Source organism: Oreochromis aureus, linkage group 12 (assembly GCF_013358895.1).
Source record: "Oreochromis aureus strain Israel breed Guangdong linkage group 12, ZZ_aureus, whole genome shotgun sequence".
Taxonomy (NCBI): Eukaryota; Metazoa; Chordata; class Actinopteri; order Cichliformes; family Cichlidae; genus Oreochromis; species Oreochromis aureus.
The window spans coordinates 18,383,201-18,403,846 of NC_052953.1; the positions used below are offsets into that span (position 1 = coordinate 18,383,201).

The 20,646-nt window shown below is 38.5% G+C and overlaps 2 protein-coding genes across 2 annotated transcripts; one reads left to right on the forward strand and one right to left on the reverse strand.

The window, feature by feature from the left end:
• On the forward strand, positions 1-6,562 carry LOC116311876 (bri3 binding protein). The gene is made up of 3 exons (XM_031729097.2): positions 1-332; positions 1,598-1,700; positions 2,336-6,562. Exons 1-3 carry the CDS (start codon positions 156-158, stop codon positions 2,755-2,757), a joined length of 702 nt encoding a protein of 233 aa, XP_031584957.1. The 5' UTR covers positions 1-155; the 3' UTR covers positions 2,758-6,562.
• Positions 6,563-9,023: 2,461 nt separating this feature from the next.
• On the reverse strand, positions 9,024-16,341 carry wdr31 (WD repeat domain 31). The gene is made up of 10 exons (XM_031729096.2): positions 16,040-16,341; positions 15,399-15,470; positions 15,042-15,174; positions 14,704-14,778; positions 14,445-14,589; positions 12,678-12,778; positions 12,429-12,496; positions 11,179-11,320; positions 10,590-10,752; positions 9,024-10,468 (listed from the first exon to the last, which is right to left on the reverse strand). The coding sequence occupies exons 2-10, from the start codon at positions 15,443-15,445 to the stop codon at positions 10,272-10,274; spliced, it is 1,071 nt and encodes a 356-aa protein (XP_031584956.1). The 5' UTR covers positions 15,446-15,470; positions 16,040-16,341; the 3' UTR covers positions 9,024-10,271.
• Between the last annotated feature and the right edge of the window lie 4,305 nt (positions 16,342-20,646).

Consider the following 20,646-nt stretch of genomic DNA (forward strand, 5'->3'; position numbering starts at 1 on the left):
CCTGAAAGCGTCACAAGTTATTTCCACCATCACGGCCAGCGTCGGTCATCGCCCGGCAAGGTGTCGCTTTCGGCAGCTAATTACCCGTTTTATTCCTCGTTTAAGTGAAAAATTTTGATACACATTTACTTTCGACACCCTCGGCACTTGGGGCCATGAAAAGAATCAGGTTTTTTGTGTTTTTCTTGGTGCTTTCCGCGTCTTTGCTGGGCAAAGCCGAAGCGGGCAGGAGCAGGACCAGCAACCAGAACAGCTTCCGACGGGCAGCTAACGGCATCTATCAGACTCTGAGCAGCGTCTTCGGAGAGGACAACATTAGAGGGTTATACAAGGTCAGTTAGGCCCATATCATGCTAAGACGGTGGCTGGCTTTGTTCATGAGCCCTATAGTAGCTGCCATTAAAAGGCGGTTTATGGTCAAAGCATGGCGAACAGGAAAAGGCCTGGTTAATAATTTCACGGATGCCATTTTGAAAAAAAAAGAAGCCTTTATCGCCCCCCTTTTTTGTTTAAGTCGGTAGAAAAAGCCAGGGTATGGCATCGTAGTAAAGACAAACATGAGCTTCGTATTCTTGCAATCTTATTTCAGTGTTTTATGTGTGAAGCCAAATCAAGCCACGAATGAGTAAATCTAAAGTAAAAATTAAGTAGAGCTTCATTGATTCACAACATAAACGATGTTTCTTTATGTATTAGAAAGCTTCTCTTATTAAGGAAATACCGGGGCCTACTCATGTGATCTCACTAGCCCTGCAGCATTTCCTGCATTTTGAAACGTGGTCTTATTTCCTGCATTTAGCCGCCAAAGCGTAATTAAGTGACATATGTTGAGCTTAGTAGTTTTTCCTGTAGACTTAACAGCGTAAAATAGAGCTTCATGTCTTAGTGTGCATCTACTTACCTGATAAACATGTAAATAATGAGTGCCTGATTAAAGTTATGGGATAAGACAGTGATGTATGGATGCGTTTTGCACTTGTATAGTTAAACCACAGTCTTTGATACTTGCATCAGTTTTTGTTACTTCTTAAATACAGCTGTAAATGCTTGATTGCACCTGTGCCTTTTCCACCAATGTTTATGTGTGCTGTGAAATAGAGCTGCTAAAACGGGCAGCCAAAGGGTTCTTATGAAAACACTGCTTTCGCGGTGTAATAAAAGCACCTGCTGCTGTAATGATAATCCTGTATGGCCACTGTTATATCAACACATTAGCTACCTGCCCGTTTGAGAGTGAAAAATAGTCGGTTGCCTGGAGAGTTGGTAAACGGGGGTTTAATTTATAGCTACAGAGACCATGGTGTTGGGTCACTGCCAGATGAAAAGTTGTAACACCCCCATAACTGCCCTTCCTGGTTTTAATGCAGTGCTTTGCTTACTGGTCCCTATGAGGACAGCACTATACATAATGTAGGTTAAAGACTGAGAAGCTACCAAAGCACTGATTTATTCAATAGCTGGGAATGCACATTGCAATCTGACCAACATACTGCCATAATTCATAGGACACATTGGTGCACTGTCATAGACTTTTTTTTTTCTTTTTTTTTTTACCCTGCTTTTGCTATTAGTTGTTTATTTATACATTTTCTCATAGTTTTTCTCCAAAGCAACGGAGAGGTTTGTCCATGGAGTGGACTCTTTCCTGGACACCATCTGGAAGATCTGGTCGGATCTGCTGGATGTGATGGGCATTGACTGTAAGTCTATAAATGTTTGCTTAGAACATATCAGTTAGAAATGCCTGAATGATGAAAACAGGTAAAATTTGAAAACTTCCACGTCTTACAGTCCCTTGAAAAAACATTTGTCCTCTTCCAGATGTCTTAGTTTACTGCATACTTGCCACACCTACATGTTTCAGGTCATCAAACTAAATTCAGTATTTGACAATATTAATATTAACCAGAGTAACTAAAAAATACAGTTTTGGAAATTATTTCATTGTATTTATTAAGAGGAAAAAAAGCTATCCAAACCCACCTGGCCATGTGTATAAAAGCAATTGTGCTTAAATTCTGCCAGATGTGTTGAATGAAGAAATCACTTAAATAGAAACTGTCTGGCAAAATGAAATTTGCTAAAGGATCTCAGAAAAACAACGTATCCTGCAATGATCTAATGAAACTTAATAACAGATAAGAAACAAAGTCGCTGATGAAACGTGTGAGCGTGACAGATATTTTAAAAAAGAAATGATGAATACTTTTCAACAACAATGTATGTTTAAAATTCATTCATTCCTAGTTCACATCTGAAATTGTACATGCTTTTGGAACCAGTTAACAATTTTACATCCTTTTGTGTCTCTCCCTCTCTACCTGTACACATGTAGCCTCAAACCTCAGCCACTACTTCAGCCCCACATCTCTCACCAACTCCCCAGCACGTGCCCTGCTCCTAGTCGCCGCTGTGCTCTTGGCCTACTGGTTCCTGTCTATGTTCCTGGGGGGTTTCTTTTACTTGCTGCATGCTGTGTTTGGACGCTTCTTCTGGCTAGCCCGCGTCACCCTCTTCGCCCTGTCTTGCCTCTACATCCTGCAGAAGTTTGAGGGTGACCCTGAGCGCGCAGTGCTCCCGCTGTGCTTCATCATGGCTGTGTACTTCATGACAGGCCCTGTGGGAGCATACTGGCGCCGTGGCGGTGGGGCGGGTTCACTGGAAGAGAAAATCGACCACCTGGACACTCAGATCAGGCTGCTCAATATCAGGCTGAGTCGTGTAATAGACACCATTGAACGCACCGGGGACCAGTAGGCACACTTTAGGTTGAAGCAAAGATGAGTTTGGGGGGTGGGTCCAGGGGAAAAACGGATGTATTTGATAAGAGAATACTGTCTCCTACACACATCTACAGCAACAAAACTACTGGGTATTTACAACTCTATTGTCAGTTGGGGACAAAAGTACAAATGAAAACAGTATTTTAATGGCTTGAATTGATTTGGGTAACAAGAGAAACTGTTGAATTGGAGCTTGCACAAAACCAAACAACTTTTTTTTTTTTTCAACGTTTTGGAAGGTTTTTTTACATCTCTGAGGAAGTTGCCGGGAGATGTCCGAGGTTTTCTAAATGCTAGCCTACTTCTACACCTCAGCTACTTTTACGAAACTCCTCTATTTTAAATTTTTAAGGTTTGCTTAGGCACTGTCAATGCTTGTGCTTGATTAATAAGCATATTTTACATATATTTACTTAATTTGATCCTTGTAAATGACGTGGGGTTAAGTCTCAGTTGTTGTCCACAAAAACAGTTTTCCCCTTTTTTTTGAAGCTACTGCTATAGGAGGGGGTAGGGTGTGTGGTACCGGGGGGTATTGTTGTTTCTAATGTGTATATTCCAGATGTTGGAAAGTTGTCCATAGCAAGATTTATTTATTCAATTTTTCCATCCAAAGTGTTGAAATGTAGATCTAGTTTGTTCCATTGAATCACCACCTCATAGTGACAAAAGCTTGACATCAGGACCTCTTTTTCTTGAATATGTGTGTAGATGCAGTTCAGTGACCGACTTGAATATGTGTGTGTGTTTGTGTGCATGTGTGAGGAGCAACCTTGTGAAATGGAAAAGCACTGTATAAAAAGTCAACACCAGACAGGCAGCAATATCTCAGGGACTCACCCAACACATGTTGAACTCAAATGAGATATCAAGTATGCTAAAATCATGTATTGGTCTCTTCACAATTCAGATGTGACTTCTCATGTTTTTTCCAGCATCTTGCAGTATTTTGTGTTGAACTGCTGGAGTTTAAATCTAGCCTTTTATTCATTATTTAAATGCCAGCATGGAGCTATTTTGGTGATCTGAACTGTAGCTAATCGTCCTAAAGTTTAAGTATGTAAATTGTCTCAACACAGACGCATTTGTTATGGTAAGAATTTTTAATCAATTGTAATAGGATCTGACCTGAACTTGCAGATTAAAAAGGTTTTAGTGCCTTTAATACTGCTGGGAAAAATTGTATTGGCTATTACTTAATCTTGCTTTTGAAACTAATGTGAAAGTGATGTTTCTCCTATGAGTATTTTAATGGTAGTTTAAAACCAGCCTGCCTGATTCATGCACTAAAATGTTGTGTTAGCAAGCAATGCTTTGGATACATTGTTAGTCTGCATCACCATGGCTCTCACTAATTTGTTTGATATATTCTTTTTCTTTTAATTGTATATTTCTGAAGGTGGTTTTCTCTCATCATCTCATTTGTTACCATGGATTGGTGTAAGAGAATGTCCCCTGCACTGCTTGTCTATGTTTATAGCATGTCTTCATTAATAATGTCCCAACATCCTTTACTCTAAATTAAAGTTATTAAATCTGAACTCCATAATCACAGTTTTGTTATAACAAATGACCCTAATGCTGTGCAGATCTTTTTTTGGAGGTGGCGGTGGTGCTGATGGTTGGATAAGTTCATACATCAAACATCATGATTGTGTTAATCATTTTGATTAACAACTACCAGTATATGTAGTGGGCTGTCATTTTGTTTCTCTCAATAGTGTGGGTGCTATGACATGCATTGAAAATGAAAGGTGTTGTATCAACAGGTCAGGGTTGCAGTGGCCTTCTGGCTTCACAGTATACAGGGTGTATCAAAGAGAATCATCTGATTTAAAAGTGCTTTAATTCCGTCGGTGTTCACCGGTAACAATCAAAACGTACTGATAGAGAGAGGGGATTCATGAGTTTTACGCGGTTGCTGGTACAACTGCCAACAGCAGTGGCTCCAGTTGCATTTTCGCAAAAGTGTGTTGATGAGTTTGACTATCGTATGCCGTGAGTCCAGAGGGGGACACGTTGAGCACTTGTGAACATTGTAGGTTTTCTATGTAAAACTTTAAACTCAGCCATGCATTTTAAAATTTACTGCTGTCTCCTGTATGTATATCTTTAAAGAATATAGCCGTTAGAATTGGATGGTTCTTTTTTTTTTAAACATCCTGTATAGTGGACTTTATCATACAATTTGTATTTGCTTATATACTATTGGGAGAAAAGCTCCACCCACCAACTACTTTTATTTTGAAGTATGTTACTGTACTTTTAAGGGTCCTTTTTTTTTTTTTTTTTCCTTCAAACCGATACACTAATAACTGTGTACCTTGAAACCATGATTTCTTTGTAGGTTGTTATACCATGAAAATCTCATCTTGTGTAATTTTATGCCAAGTATAGAAAAATGAACTTGTTAGCTATTTCCCAGCACTGTCTGATAATTCCCATGGAGTTTAGGTTGTCATTAAAATTCATCTCAGAATTAAGCCTAATGATGGCAAACTTCAATAACTATATAAACTCTTAGTGTCTCCTTATTTTGCACAGAGTGCCATCAGCCAGCCCAGGTCACCCATATATCCCGTGTAACCTGAGATTTTCCTGCATGCTTATCTTTTATGCCTATAATGTTGCATTGCATTACAGTATATTCATGTTATTGACTGCCTAGGCAGAGAGCCCTTAAGTATGTGTGATGGGGTTGAAATAGCCAGAAGTTAATTACTTTTGGAATTGTGTTATAAGTGTTGTTCTTCTGCACTGATGATTAAATTGTGTATGCTGTTTGCTATCATTACAATACTGAGCTGGACAGACTCTCTCCCGTCATTCCATTATCACTGTGTTGCTGACATGGAGTCAAATTTTAAAGTACTTAAAACAAAATTATCATTTTATGAGCTGTAAATGAACAGTCTGGCCAGTGACCTTTAACTACTGGCAGCATGTGAGGTAAATAAAGGTATATTATAGTGTGTGATACTGATGTATGTTGATGGGTTTTAGTATATGATGGTATTATATTGAATCCGGAAAAGGCCATGCGGTTGGTTTAGAGAGAATTCAGAGTTTTGGTGGCTATTTGTCAGACTTTATATTCTAGACACTGAAAACTGTTTAAAAACAAATACAACTTGAAACAGTTTCTCTTTAAAGTACCCAGAAGTTCTTACACTGTTGTCTAACATCTTGAAAACACTCACAAACCAGCTCCAAGAGGGAGGTGTTACCATTCCTTTTAGATATCATGGAAGCACTTGTTAATGTTTTCAGTTGCTGGCAGCTGTATGTCTCTTCATTTACCATGTAGATGCCAGTAGATCCTTCTCAGCATAGAATATATGCTGCATTCAAATTCTTTTTATTCCATGTTAACAACATCATCCGAATGACATGTTGTACTTTCTTTTTAATGTACTGTATCTTGTGTATTTCTCTGTTTTCCACATAGCCTGCTTTTATATTGTGCCGTGCCAATGTATTTTCTTTTGTTTTTACTTCAAGGGAATTATTTGTAACTGCTGATTTTAGAGTAGATGCAGATGGCTTTTTTTTCTTTTTCATTTCACCACTTAATGTTTTTAGGCCTTTTTCTTTCTTTCTTTGTTTTTAATGAGTATTTTTGTACTCAGTTGATGTTTGAAGAGCCAAACTATTCTGCCTGATATTACTTTCTGTTTGGATGTTTGTGTTTATGAAAACTTGTCAGTGGGGATGCGGTTCTTTTTGTGCCAGAGTGAAAATGAGGTCCAGATTTAAATAAACACCAGATTATGACTGAATGTCTTCCACTTTATGATTCATTAATAATTTTAAGATCTAAAGTTTGTTTGTGAGAGAGAAAAACATGCTTCATGCTCAGTTTTTTCATAATACACGATAAAAGTAAATGGCTATTTGGTTTGCAATTCTTCACCTGATAAAATATTGTAGTATTGCTAGTAATTACTGGAAGTGCTCTTTCAATTATATTTCTAGCACTAGGTGGTGCTAAAAGGTTTTATTTGGTTGCTAAAAGGTCGTGATTGTTTGGGAATAGGTGCTCCCATTCAGCCAGATTGGGAATTAAATGATCACTTTTGGCACCAGTTATCCCAGCAAAAATACGAAATACTGTAAAAAGCTGTATATGCACCTATTTACACTCAATACACTCTTATTATAAGAAAGTGCTCAGAAACAACCCATAGTTCCGGTATGGCCATCACAAATGGAAAGAGCATTACTGAAACAGTGAACTAAAGATTGGAAACAGCTGGGAAAACGGTGATCTCAAAACAGGCTTTTGTGGTACCCTGAGCAAATAACCTTCAGAAAATTGCCAGTGCCTGATGAGAGAAAAATGAAGTTGCACTTGGCAGATTTCCTGTGTAAACTTTACCAACAGGAGTGTTTTGTAGATTTGCATGTCTCACATTCATGGTATTACTACAAATAGTTTAATATAACCGTGTTATTAACCTGGATGAATCTAAAGCAGTCCTACGCAAGGTGGTGTATAAAATCTAAGGCTGTGACCTAGACAAAAAGTCAGCAGACACAAAGAGCAATAAAGCTTTACCACTATGACATGACATGCTTTTATTGCTTTATCATACGGCATCAAACACACAGAATGAACTGAATCATCTGGCGGCTTGACAAATATCCAAACAAAACTAAATCTCACCTTCTCTACCACTGGTGTTCTTCCCCAAGGGTAGATAGAATAACTGCTGTGGGGACTCTTTAGCACCCTTTGACAGAACAATTCATCATACTTGGAACAATCCATCACTGAAACTTATTAGTTTCCTTGCAATCTTTAGTTGCTACCTATCATCTATCTGGAACGAGCCCATTTTCAGTAAGGACTACACCAACATGCACTCCCCTGACACTTTATTATATATGCTATGCTGGTACTGGGTCACTTTTGACTTCAGAAAGGCCCTAACACCACATGACATGGATTCAGTGAAGTGCTGGAAACTTTCCTTAGAGATTTTGCTCCATATTAACATGATAGCAGCTGCACATCCACGACATCTCCTGTTTCACCACATCCCAAAGGTGCTCTATTAGATTGAGATTTTGTGATTGTGAAGGCTGTTTGGGTACCATGTCATGTTCAAGAAAGCAGTTGTGATTTATTTGAGCTTTGTGACATGGTGCAGGACATCGTCAGCTACAATACTCAGGTAGGCTGTGGTATTTAAACGACGCTCAGTTGGGACTGAGGAACCTAAAGCACGTCAAGAAAATATAGACACCATTATACCACCATAAGAGGATACAAGGCAAGATGGATCCATGCTTACATGTTGTTTACACCAAATTTTGTGACTAAAATTTGAATACTATGCAGAAATCAAGACTCATCAGACCAAGCAACATTATTCTGATCTTCTATTATCTACTTTTGGTGAGCTCGTGTGAACTGTAGATTCTGGTTCCTGTTCTTAGCTGACAGCAGCGGCACCTGGTGTGGTCTTTGCTCTAGCCCATCTATTTCAAGGTTTGACAGGTTGCGCGTTCAGAGATGCTCTTCTGTAAATCCCGGTTGTAACAAATGGTTATTTGAGTTACTGTTGCTTTCCTATCAGCTCAGATCGTTCTCTCTGTTCTCCTCTGACATCAGCAAGGCATTTTCACCCAGAGAGCTGCTACTTGCTGGATATTTTCAGTTTTTAGATAGCCATAGAGATGGCTGTGTGGGAAAATCCCAGCAGATCAACAGTTTTTGAAACACTCAGACCAGCCCAACTGGCACAGTTGAACAAATGCACCTAATAAAGTGACTTTGAGTGTATTCCACAGATGAGCATCCATATGTTGTATCTGAACTCATCTCACAGCACATAAACTATAAGTTAGTCACTGTGGTCCTCATCCCTGACCAAAATCTTTTTGTTTGATTAAATTGGATGCTTAAGCAACAATTGTCTTTGTAACAGATGGCCATCTAGATCTGTAAAACAAAAAAGGTAAATGCTGTTGTATTTAAACTGTTTAAACCTACATTGTAAATACAATAATAGTTTGTTTCATATCTTCAAAACAAGTTCAGTTATTTATGAAAAGTGTTACTAAACTGCAGCGTGTCTGACTTGCTAATTATGACAAAGTACTTCAGCATCTGCAACACTTAAATTCTTCATCAGCCTTGATTAAATAAGATCTAAAGTAACTTCTGGAAAGTTTTATGTGGACAGCCTGCACAGCATTTCAACTTTAGTTTTGCAATATTTCGTATTTTCCGTGTTTACTGAGTCAATGTTTTATTAAAAAAGTGGAATTACTCTGGTATTTTGCATAGTACTTTTAAAAGTTAACACTACAAAAACATTCAACTATCAGCTGCTTTTCATAAAAATATGAGAATCTCTATCTTTTAAAAAAAAAAAATTTGTCCATTTACGTTTACATGGCAACCAGATGTGTTACAGTTTGGTGTTGTACTGACCTGATCTTTTAACCCCAACAGGTTGATGTTAAAATACAAACTAATAAATATTATCAGCATACAAACATGCTCTTTTGCTGACATCACATTTGCTGATAAACAAAAAAAAACCAAAGAAAAAAAAGAAACATCAGGAAACAAAAAACGATTGCTTATTGTGGGCTTCAAATTCTCCTTCATGGCTCACGATGTATAAAAACTGACCAAACAGCAGCAAACATCCCTCCTCTTTTCACCATGCATTAGTTTGTGTTTAATTGAGTGCTTAAGTTCTTGTACTGTTAATTATGAGACATCCACTCAATCTGATCCTTCATAATCTGGGCAGTTCAATTTGTCAAAAATAAGCCACTAGTCCAAAACCACCACAGGATTTGAGTTGTTAAGATTAATTAGCACCACCTAGTGCCAGAACTGTCAGTGGTAGAAAACGGTGCCCAAACTGCAATCAGCTCACCAACAAAAGCAAAACAACATCTGCACCAAACTATAGCAGTTCATAAAATTTTGTAAATATTAGTTTGGGCTAACTAGACAACATCAGCCAGACAAAGTAAGTCAATGTATACAGAGTCTAGACCAACAATACAACAGCGAGAGGCTCTCATTTTTGGCAATTTAGTTAACTGTGCAAGAACTTGAACCACTCAATGTAAACTACAATAAACTCACCTATTGGAATGGCTGTTTACCCTCATGGTACATATTTCTAAATAAAGTGGCAGTTTATATATAAAAAAAACAGGTAAATCCTGCCCTCCATCATGACTGTAGGTATGATTTCCTGTTTTTAGTCCCCATGAAGAGTATCTATGATGGATATCCATGGTGGGCCACTATTGGACAAAAGTTGCATCTTCCATACGTCATTATTGTCGCCTCCTTTAACTGCATGGCAGTCTAATAAATCAAAAATGTTTATAGAAATAAAGTCTGTAAAAAATAAATAAATAAAATAAAATGACTTGATTTCCATAGCCAGCGATGCATTCTCGCTGAGTCTCTGGCCGTTCACATTATAATTCACACCTGACACTCCTTGGGTGTCAGAAACGTGCCACAACTTTAACGTCCAGACCCCCTGCACCACCTGCACCAGAACCCTGAGCCTGCTGTGGTCCCTGGTCCACCTGGATATGATGAAGGCCATTGTTAAAGCTGGCACACAACAGATTGCTGGAATCACTCGGTGCCAACGAAACCAGTGGACCGGCACCTTCCAGAGACAGCGTCCCTAAACAAACTAAACAGAGGACAGGAGAGATAAGGTTGCAGCAAAGCCAGCACAGAGATAAAAAAGGCAGAGTGGTTTTGCAATATTTATTTTGTGTTGAAATGGTTTCATCAATGAGTAGACGTGTTACCTGCTGTATGTTGATCCCAGATTTTGACAGAGCTGTCATGGGAGGATGTTGCCACTCGAGCTGTGCCACCAGGATGCATGGGGAGAAACACACAGCAGGCTGTGGTTTGGAGGTGGCCTCTGTACTCCACAACTTTGCAGCCAGGCTGACGCAGGTCCCAGAGCTAGTAACCCACAGACACAAGTCCACCCATCATAAATCTCAGTGTTTTATGTTTCAAAAGCATCGGCAAAATCAGCGTTTGAGATACTGCGAAAAAAATAATCTGATCCATTTTTCATGAGGGCAAAACCTCAACCTATATTACTTTGTATTATACTCACTCTAAATCTCTATATTAAATTTGAAGTTGGAAGTCAAGCCCACAAGAAAATCAGTCAAAGACAAACACACAAAACAAACTGTGCTGCATCAGTTCATAATTTTAAACTGGCAGAGCAAAAAAAAAATTGTTCATTCCAATTAGTGTGTATTTCACACCAACTTAATACAACCCAGACAATAAATAACCTAATGACAGCCTCAATCTACCAAATATCTGTGCATTTAGAGCTCTACAGACAACAACACATATCTCCAGAGGTCTTACCGTGGCTTCACACCCCTGTCCTCCAAAGCCATTGCTACTGGACACCAAGTAGTTTCCATTTGGAGAGACATCACAGTGGGTCTGGATGTATTGCTTAGCTGGAAAAGTATTGGTCACCTGCCATACACGGCTGTCCCACACCCTGTATACATAAGCAAACCATTACTAAAGAAGGACATTTAACACACGTGTAAGAAAATACTGTGCTTACACTAGAGTGTGCATGCCCTTAGGGTCCTCTACTTTTCAGGGTGAATTTTCCAAATAAACTGCAACACATGCTGATTATCCCCAGAAAACATCCTAAGTCTCTAAATGTCTTAATTGCATCAAATGCTTAGGGTTCAACATGATCAAGGGGTCATGGACGTGTTATCTAAGTGTTAGGATCTGTAATCACTTTACTCTCCCAGGATCTTGAACAGTAAAAGCAACTGAACTCCAAAAATGTTGGCTTTGGTTTAAAAAAATTTCTAAATCCCTTGATTATACATTATATATGACTCACATTTATAGCCTTACTAAAATAAAAAAAACAACAACAAAAAAACAAGCAGTATTGCTTTGTGTGAGTTTAGGTTCAATGCCAAGGCTTAATACTGTCTCTGGTGCTCTAATTGGCTGCTGCAGCTATGTTTTGGCTGACTTTATGTGGACAACAGCAGTAAGTCCTTCAGCATTAAATAACAGGATAATAAGGGTTGCATAAGTTCATATTAAGGTTTGTGTTACTGTCTGATTTGCTGTCTTGGTGTACTCACAATATTATCTTTTTTCTTCTACGGCATTTTAAAGGCAGAAAGCGTGTTAGCTCCCAAAGACAAGAGGTATTTTTGAATTTCAGCAATAATTTAGAGATGGGGTCAGGTCATGGACAGGAAAAGTGCTACAAAGTAAAAACTAGGTGAACGGTTTAATTTCCCAATCCAAATTTTACCATCAAATGGGACTTGAACTCACCTTTGACTGATTGAACAGTCAGACATGATACTGATTTAGCAGAGAAAAATAGGGAAGGCATAACTGAATCTATTTTTGTGCCACATAATTCAACAATAAAAGCTATAGATTGACATCAAGTTTCTCTTTTTCAGTGTTACCGAATGAGAAACATCCCACTCCTGCTATTAATTACACATAAAAAATCTGCACTCATTCGAAATTTAAACAAATCATCATATTTTAGTTCACACAAAATTAATTTCCACTGAATTTCAACAATAATACAGCAAAAGAGAATCCTTCTGTACCTTACAGTCTTATCCTCAGAGGTCTGGACAATAGAGGAGCTGGCTGGAACCCAGCATACATGAGTCACCTGGAAAGAGACACAGGAAAGTGGAAAAATCTACACCCTGCGGACAAAGGATCTAAAAGTCTGATTAAGTAGCTTGGTGATCTAATTATTTCTCTCATATGCTCAGGTGTTTATCTAAAGCAGCCCAGTATGCTTAGTACGTAGATGTGAACACATAAAAATATAATACTATTACTCTTACCAGGTTTCTAGATATGTTGTGTCTCTGTTCACATTTTGCAGATTCTATATCCCACAGGCACATCCAGTTGTCACGAGAGCCAGTGCACAGCTTTCTTCCATCTACCGACCATAAAAGAAACACTTATATTCGGTGCAGATCGTTAACCTGAAATAGATGTTAGTGTGCACCCAGAAGTGAAAATAGCAACTCTTACTTCCAATAAAATGAGAAAATCCGACATTCCAGGTAGTGCTAACTTTCCTACTAATTAAAGCAAATTATTCAGTCAAGTTGAGAATAGCCATTTATCATACCACAGGACACGCAGAAAAATTACTTCAATTATTATAGCTGCAATATGAATATGGGTTCACTTCAGGGATATTTCATCTTTCAGTATGATTTGGTTTGCTAAGAAGTCACATTTCACACAACACACACATTAAAGCTGTGGTCAAAAGTTTACATGGAAATGACTGTCATGGTTATTTTGGTCTTTTAATTATTCCAGGTTGAATCATTGTACAGCATACATGTTTAATGATTTTTATAAAACAAGCATTGGGTGCACAAGTTTGAACTTATTTTGGATTTTCTCTAATGCACACAGCGTCAAAGATACGCATACACCCCCACTAACATTTAGTTAAATGTCCCTTGGCAAGCTGCACTTTCACCAGACACTTTTGGCAGCCATCAACAAGCTTCTGGCTGGATATTTGACCACTCGTGTCGGCAGAAATGGTAAAGTTCTTTGAAACTGGTTGATTTCCTGGCACAGACTCAGCTTTTAAGCATAGTCCATAAATTTTCAATAGGGTTAAGTTCGTGAGGGCCATTCCAGAAGCTTACTGAGCCATTCCCAAATAACAGCAGGTTCCAGGATCATCAGTTCAAACAATTATACATAAGTTATTAAGATGTATTACAACTTTGCCATCGTCAAGAAGGAGACCCAGACTTTCAGCCTAAGATGAGAGGAATTTGGTTAGGATGTTCTGGAACACAATTTGGGTATCTCCAAATTCAAATTGCACCCAATTCTTTTTTAAAGTTATTAAAGACGTATGTTGTACAATCACTCGACCCTGGAAAAACAGTTCATTAACAGATCATTAAAAGCCCAAACTTACCATGACATTGATGCCCATGACTGTAAGTTTGACCAGAACTTTACAGATGAAATGTGCTTATTTTTGCTTATACATTTATAGTAAAAGTGTTCAAAAAGTGAACAACAGAAAAGACCAAAAACAATACTAATAATACTAATAATAATAATAATAATAACAATAATAATAATAATAATGTATCCAAAACTAAACATTTTCAAACAAAAAAACTAAACTGAAATGAGCTAATTCATTCTGCAAGTTACCTATAATTAAACTGAACTGGAAACAAAAACTAGAGCTAATTAGTTTTTTATTTTTATTTTTATTTTATTTTATTTTTGGGGGGGGGGGGGGGTGCCTTTGTTTTTGTTTTAATTACACCAATTCTGCTTTTTATTTCGTGCTTGTGAAATGTCTTCTGAGGTACCTCTGTTTTTCTTGAATTGATTGTCTGCAACTGCAAAAAAAATGCTTGAGGATAAATAAGAAGCTATCTGTACAACGATATGACAGAATACACTTACTAATTGTGTTTTATCATGCACTTTAACATACTAGAAATCAGACACTGGTACATTTACCTTAAGCAATATAACCTTTAAGACAACACTTAAAACATTTACTCACGTCTGAGGAGATTCATTGTGTGTGAGTGCCTGTGTGTATGTACCAGGACTGATAGCTAGTCCATTGACCACCAACTCATGCCCACAGAATTCCTGAATAGGTTCATCTCCCTGGTTGAGGTCCCACATCAGTACAGTCTTGTCCCGTGAGGCACTGAAGATCCATGTACTACCTGGATAACAAATCACCTAGTAGAGGGCAGAATTCAGAGGAGATAAGAGGAGACTGGGGAACGTGAAACGTGTCACACGTTTAAGGCGTCATTCCTTTATCTGTTTGTGCGCACACAGTATTGATGTTACCTTGGTAACCTCTCGGTTGTGGCCCTGGAAAGACTGACACATCCGGCCTTGTTTCCAGTCGTACACCACCACAGCCTACAGAGGTGGAGATGCTAATCACACCATGTTTAAGTGTAGTTTTCACAAAATCTATACCCTTAATTCATGGGTTTCTAATATAACCTGTATCATACCTTAGATCCAATATTGTGAGTCTTTTTTGAATTAGGCATTTTACTCAGTGAGCTCTATGATTTAAAATCACTTAAAACCATGATAAAGTTCAATTCGTGGCTTGAACATTTAGAATATTTAAAGAGACTTAATAATCAGTACAACAGTTCAAATTTTGGCTTTACCTGGTCACTCCCGCCAGAAACACACAGGTCTGGACTGAGAGTGGTCACTGTGTTAATGGACCCATGATGTGCAGGCTCATACTGCACCACCTGACTGTCAAAGGTATTATCTGTCTTCTCTGCCTGAGATGCCCTACACACACACACACACACACACACACACACACACACACACACACACACACACACACACACACATAAAAATACACACACACATAAAATTGCAAAAACTTTAATATATAATAATATATATAATACACACACACGCACACATAAACACAAACACACATATATATACATATATACACAGAGAGAGAGAGAGAGAGAGAAAGAGAGAAGGCCTAGCACAAGTCTCACCTGTAGAGCTCAGACCTCTTGCGGAACTTGCTCTGTAGTTTGCCCATGTCTGCCTAGGAACCTGCAGTCACACTGACACACAGAAAGAAATGCCATCAAACTGAAAAATCACGCTTCATAACAACTAAACGCACATGTTGTGGTAGTAATGATGAGGGACAACTACTCGGACTTCACTGCAACCCAGTTCACTTAGTGATCGTCTATCTCAGAGCAGTGCTCAATGCAATAGCTACATTAGGCACAAACTTTCTGTGCTTCTCTTGCAGCTAAAAGAACAACAACAACTAATTACTTGGTCTATTTTCAGTGGGTTAGAAGCCTTGTGTGACATTTCGGTGGAAATCATTCAGCAAACAGAATACAAACAGTACTTTCTCACACACGCACAGCTACGCCCCACCCTCGTTATCCCGATGTACTCCACTCCACAAACAAGCGACAGGAAGGAGAGGGCTCAAATCCTATTACAGCGGCATCATTACTGTCACAAGGTATTAGTCACTGGAAAACACCTGCTAAGAACTTTGCTGGCGATCATTATGCAACGGTACTCGGTGGATTTTAACCGTAGTTAATAAAGCTGAAAAATGGATGATGACTCGTGCACACTTGTAGTGCACAGAAGCAGGGTTTCTTACCTGTCATTGGCAGGTGTCGTCGCTGGGTGATGCAGAGGCTGGGGAGCAAGCTTGCTAGCATGCTAACTAATCTTTATCTGTCATTCTAAGAAAGATCAATGCATTAGTGGCAGTAAAACATAGACGCGCACGCGTTAAAGCTTGGAAAAGTTGTTATTTTAACAAAAGCGAACCGTTTCCCACACACTGCCATGACAGACCGCTGTCCTAACTGCGTGGGAAAGTGCACAAAAGTGTCTTTTTAACTACAAAACACCCATCCCTCCCTCCGTAGCGACCAGGGAGCGACGCTTTCCCGTAACCAGGCGAGGACGAGGTCACGTGAGAAACAGACGGCAGTAACCGGAAACTTACAAAAATAAAAGCATGTTCACTGTTTGCTCTATAACTGGACAAACGTGAACACAAATGAACACAAAAAACACAATTTTTAGGAATGTTTGTTTTTTCAGGAGTAATCCAGGTGAATGTACTGGCTTTTGGGTATATTTCATCACAGGGTAGCTTACTAAAATCCTCTTTGCTCACTGCATTGTATCCATTGTCCAAACTCATCGTGTGCACCAAAAAATGCAAAACACTGCCTAGAGGGAACATTTTCTTTTCCAAAACCAGGACTTAAACTACAGTGGTATAGACCTATGGTGGACCCTAATAATTTTATTTTCACATTAAAGCAAAAGCAAAAATGGCTTTTTTTCTTATCCTTTTCCCCATATATCCCCAGAGGCATTGGTTGAATTGCAAATCCTAAATGAAGATATTATACAGTGTATATAACATACACTTAACTAGAGACAGCATACGACTCCTCTCAGTCAAAAAAAAAAAAAAAAAAAAATCCATCCAAAATACAAGATTGCAGGTTTTTAGTTGAAGAATTAACACTGGTGAAGCATTATGGTTTGGCAGCATGGAACATGGTTTGTTTTAAGTGAAATCTCCTCATTAAAATCAATTACACTTGACAGGTTAGAAAGTCACTGACCTGTGGATGACTCTCCCTTTAGAGGACCGGTTTGTAGACATTTATTATAGGCACAGGCCGAATAAACTCCCCAAGCTGCAAATCTGGGACACCTCAGACAGGTCTCTGGACACATAACATTAATTCTACTACTTGAAACATTTTACAGTTCTCCTTTTTACATCTTTTATTCAGGTTCTTCTTCAGTCCTTTCTTTCCCAGTTGCAGTGAGAAAAGATAAGATCAGCGCAGACTTCATAAACTAGATTTGAACAAATACATCACATGCAATTAACCACTGAGTCACTGGCACGCCCCCATTTAAACGGTCTAAATAGGCCACTTAGTTAGGTTACAATCAACACTGCTCAATACCTATGTGAGATGACCTCAATTCTAACTTTTTTGCTTGCAGCAAAGGGCTTAATTGTGTATAAATATAGTTACACTTTTACAATATAACAAATAATCCATGTTACTCCAATGTTTAAGAGTTTTCTAGTATGAATGTGTATATTTTTTCACTTACTTTGTTCTCTAAAGGGCCGTTATCTTTGTATGTACGGAGATCACAACCAAACTTTGCTATTACATGTATTTTCATATTAAAAAATGTTTCTAGGATTCCTTAGCTTCCTTAGAAATTCTTCCTTAGAAGTTCCTTAGCTCACATGTACTATAATTACTTTAATGCGTTAGTGGAGTAAGGCAAAAATTTTTAAAAAAAGCACAAGGTGTCTTCACTTTGCTATAATCCCTAACTCAGACTTGATGGTGCAAGGCCCATTTGCTTCACCCATGTTACGCATTGCTGAAAGCATTATGAGTGTACTGTACAGTTCTTTTCATGAGGCAGTTAAAAAGTCACAAAATCTCGGGAAAATGGCCATCTAAAACTCATGCTTTCCATTTCAAGGTTTTAGATAACGATAGTGACATGTGACTACATGGCTCAAATTAAGAAGTAAAATGGAAACAATGCAGAAAAGAGATTTAGGCTCAAGATCTTGATCATTGTAATGCTTGAGACCTCAATTCTAAACCCAAACCCTACTTAAATGACAAAATCCAGTTACTGAATATATCGTTCAGTAACTGGATTATAACATGACAGATTATTCTTTCAGCAAGGAATGGGTTATAATTAGAAGTATGAGGTGAAAACTGTCATAAAACAGAAATGGTCTCAAGGGAATAACAGTGAACATGTGGTGTAGCTTCTAACATTTGAATGTGTGGTTGGTTTTGGTGTACAAATCTCGACTTGAGTTGGTTTCTTCTTATCTGTCTACATATATGTATAAAACCCACAACCAGTACAGAAAGACCTGAAATTGTCTGAACTGTTTACAGTGGGGGAGTTTAAGTATATTTTAAAGCATTGAGAGAATAGTTTTGTTGCTCAATGGTAAATGGTAAATGGACTGGTTCTTAAAAGCAGTTTTCTACTCTTTGTGAGCACACAAAGTGGTTTACACAACTCGCCTTATTCACCCATTCGCACTCATTCATACAAGCACTTTTTTCTATGCTTTTTATTTCTCTTCAATGTGACGGCTTTTGAAGGTGCTCCTGGGTTTGATGTCTAATTGCACATGATTCACATGTGTGCTTTTCACACGTCTTTACTAAATGTCCGTTGAATTTGTTTATTTACTTATGTTTTTTTATTACAGCTTCTACTGTCCTGTTGGCCAGGTCTCTCTTCAAAGAGAGATTAAAAAAAGGATATAACAAATGAAAATGCAGAAAAAATAACAACTGCGGCATAACTCTCCAGATTGTTTGAGGTATATACAAGGGCTTGATTTAATATCAAAATTTGTTTGGTGATCTGAAAAATGCAAGTGTAACAAATATGCAAAGAAAAAAAAAGAAATCAGGAAGGGATCCTTCATATTGACAGTAGTGGATATGAAGGATCCAACATGTTCTCCTGAATACTTCAAGGGATACCAAAATAATAGCACCACAATCTCCTCTCTTCTTTTGTCTCCCAGTGCTAACATATAACATTCACAAACCCAATTTTCATGTACACATTACAGTGATAAGCACTGTATTTCCACTGCCTCCACAGACTGTGAAAGTGGGACCTCCACCGTGTGGTCCTTTTTAATTCACTGATAAGTAATGACATATTTCCAGAAGGACTGAAAGCAATCAAACTCCCCAGTTTGTAAAAGACAATCAAATAAAAATTAAAATAGGGTTAAAGGAAATAATGTTCGGGCTACTGTACTGCAAACATCTGAGTGTCATCACCTGGGCACTCACCTCTGTTTTGCTGTGGGAAGTTGGAACTTATTTGGGAGTTGGTTTTGTGTGTGCTTCACAATTACTATGAGCCAATGACTGCGTTTAGGTTGGGTTAACCAAAGGGAGGTGTATCTGACTGCGCTTATTTTCTAGTCTACTTATACCCCACACTACAAACAGTTTCTCTGTGCAGGCCAGGGCCTACTGCATGCTGCAGCCTGAAGGCAGAGTTAGCTTGCTGAGGCTGGGGTAATGCCGACCTACTCCATACAGGGTGGTGGGTCTAGGAGGACAACCGCTGTGTCCTGTTGAAGTTACCAGTGTACTTGAGAGTGTTGCTGACCTGCAGCAGCTGGGTCTGGACTTGGACTGTGTATATTGTCCTTTCTGCAATTGGGACACTGGACTCTTTCTCCCCCATTAACTTAAATGTGACAAATACTGTAGACAGGCCTGGTTTCCTTTGAATTTAGTGAAGTTTTAGACTAAGATTGACACTATTGGTCTGAGCAAGGGATTAGACCTACAGTTGATATAATAGTGGCTGTAGGTCAAGAGGTAGAGCTAATAATTGGAAGATTGGTGGTTCGATTCTTGGCTGCTCTAGGCTGCATGCCAAAGTATCCATGGGCATGACCAAAGTATCCATGGGCATGACCAAGTTGTGTTCACTGGAGTATGAGTGTTACACTGAAAGCACTTGGAAGAAAAAAAAACTTTTTGTGTAAATTAGGAAATTTGTATTATTTTCAGCCCTCAAGTAGAGTAGAAAAATGCTACAGTATTTATACGGTGTATAAGTATAAATATATAAATATGTTTTTGATAGACTGTAAGTCTAAGCTTGGAAAAAAGAAATGTACCACAATTACACCACACCACAGGAAGACAACATTGAACAAAACACAAATGTAACCCTCCAGCTGACATGAAAGTTAGCTGGAGATCGCTCTAAAGCGTAGTGATGGTGTGACGGACCATTAGTTTTAGACAGGTATAAATATGTGAATAAAAACTGCATTTTATTGACGGTGTCAAAGAAGCTCATAAAGAGCAACAAGTAGCAGCTAAGTTAAGTTAACGCCTCAGTGCCTCGCTAAAAATAACACCAAATGACCTTCAGAGTTTACTGCAGTGCCGTTTGATTGTATACTGTGTAACTATATTATGTCCACTGAAACACAATCAGAGTGTGCAAGGTTAACTTCCACTAGGCGCTCATCACGCAATCACTAAAACATAAACTGTACTTCCTATGGCTCTCCATAAGGACCTCCTCCCACCAAGTGAGCACACACACACACACACACACACGAAAAAAAAAAACAGGATTGTAGTGGAAACTGTAAAACAGAGATATGAAGTCCCAACATATCCCGTC

Bases quoted from the DNA above. Each gene is read 5' to 3' on its own strand.
- LOC116311876 (XM_031729097.2), top strand. From the start codon at position 156: ATGAAAAGAATCAGGTTTTTTGTGTTTTTCTTGGTGCTTTCCGCGTCT. The intron at 333-1,597 runs GTCAGTTAGGCC...ATTTTCTCATAG, and splicing joins ACATTAGAGGGTTATACAAG to TTTTTCTCCAAAGCAACGGA. The intron at 1,701-2,335 runs GTAAGTCTATAA...GTACACATGTAG, and splicing joins GGATGTGATGGGCATTGACT to CCTCAAACCTCAGCCACTAC.
- wdr31 (XM_031729096.2), bottom strand. From the start codon at position 15,445: ATGGGCAAACTACAGAGCAAGTTCCGCAAGAGGTCTGAGCTCTACAG. The intron at 14,779-15,041 runs GTAAAGCCAAAA...CCACCTCTGTAG, and splicing joins TTTCTGGCGGGAGTGACCAG to GCTGTGGTGGTGTACGACTG. The intron at 11,321-12,428 runs GTACAGAAGGAT...TTATGTATACAG, and splicing joins TCTGAGGATAAGACTGTAAG to GGTGTGGGACAGCCGTGTAT.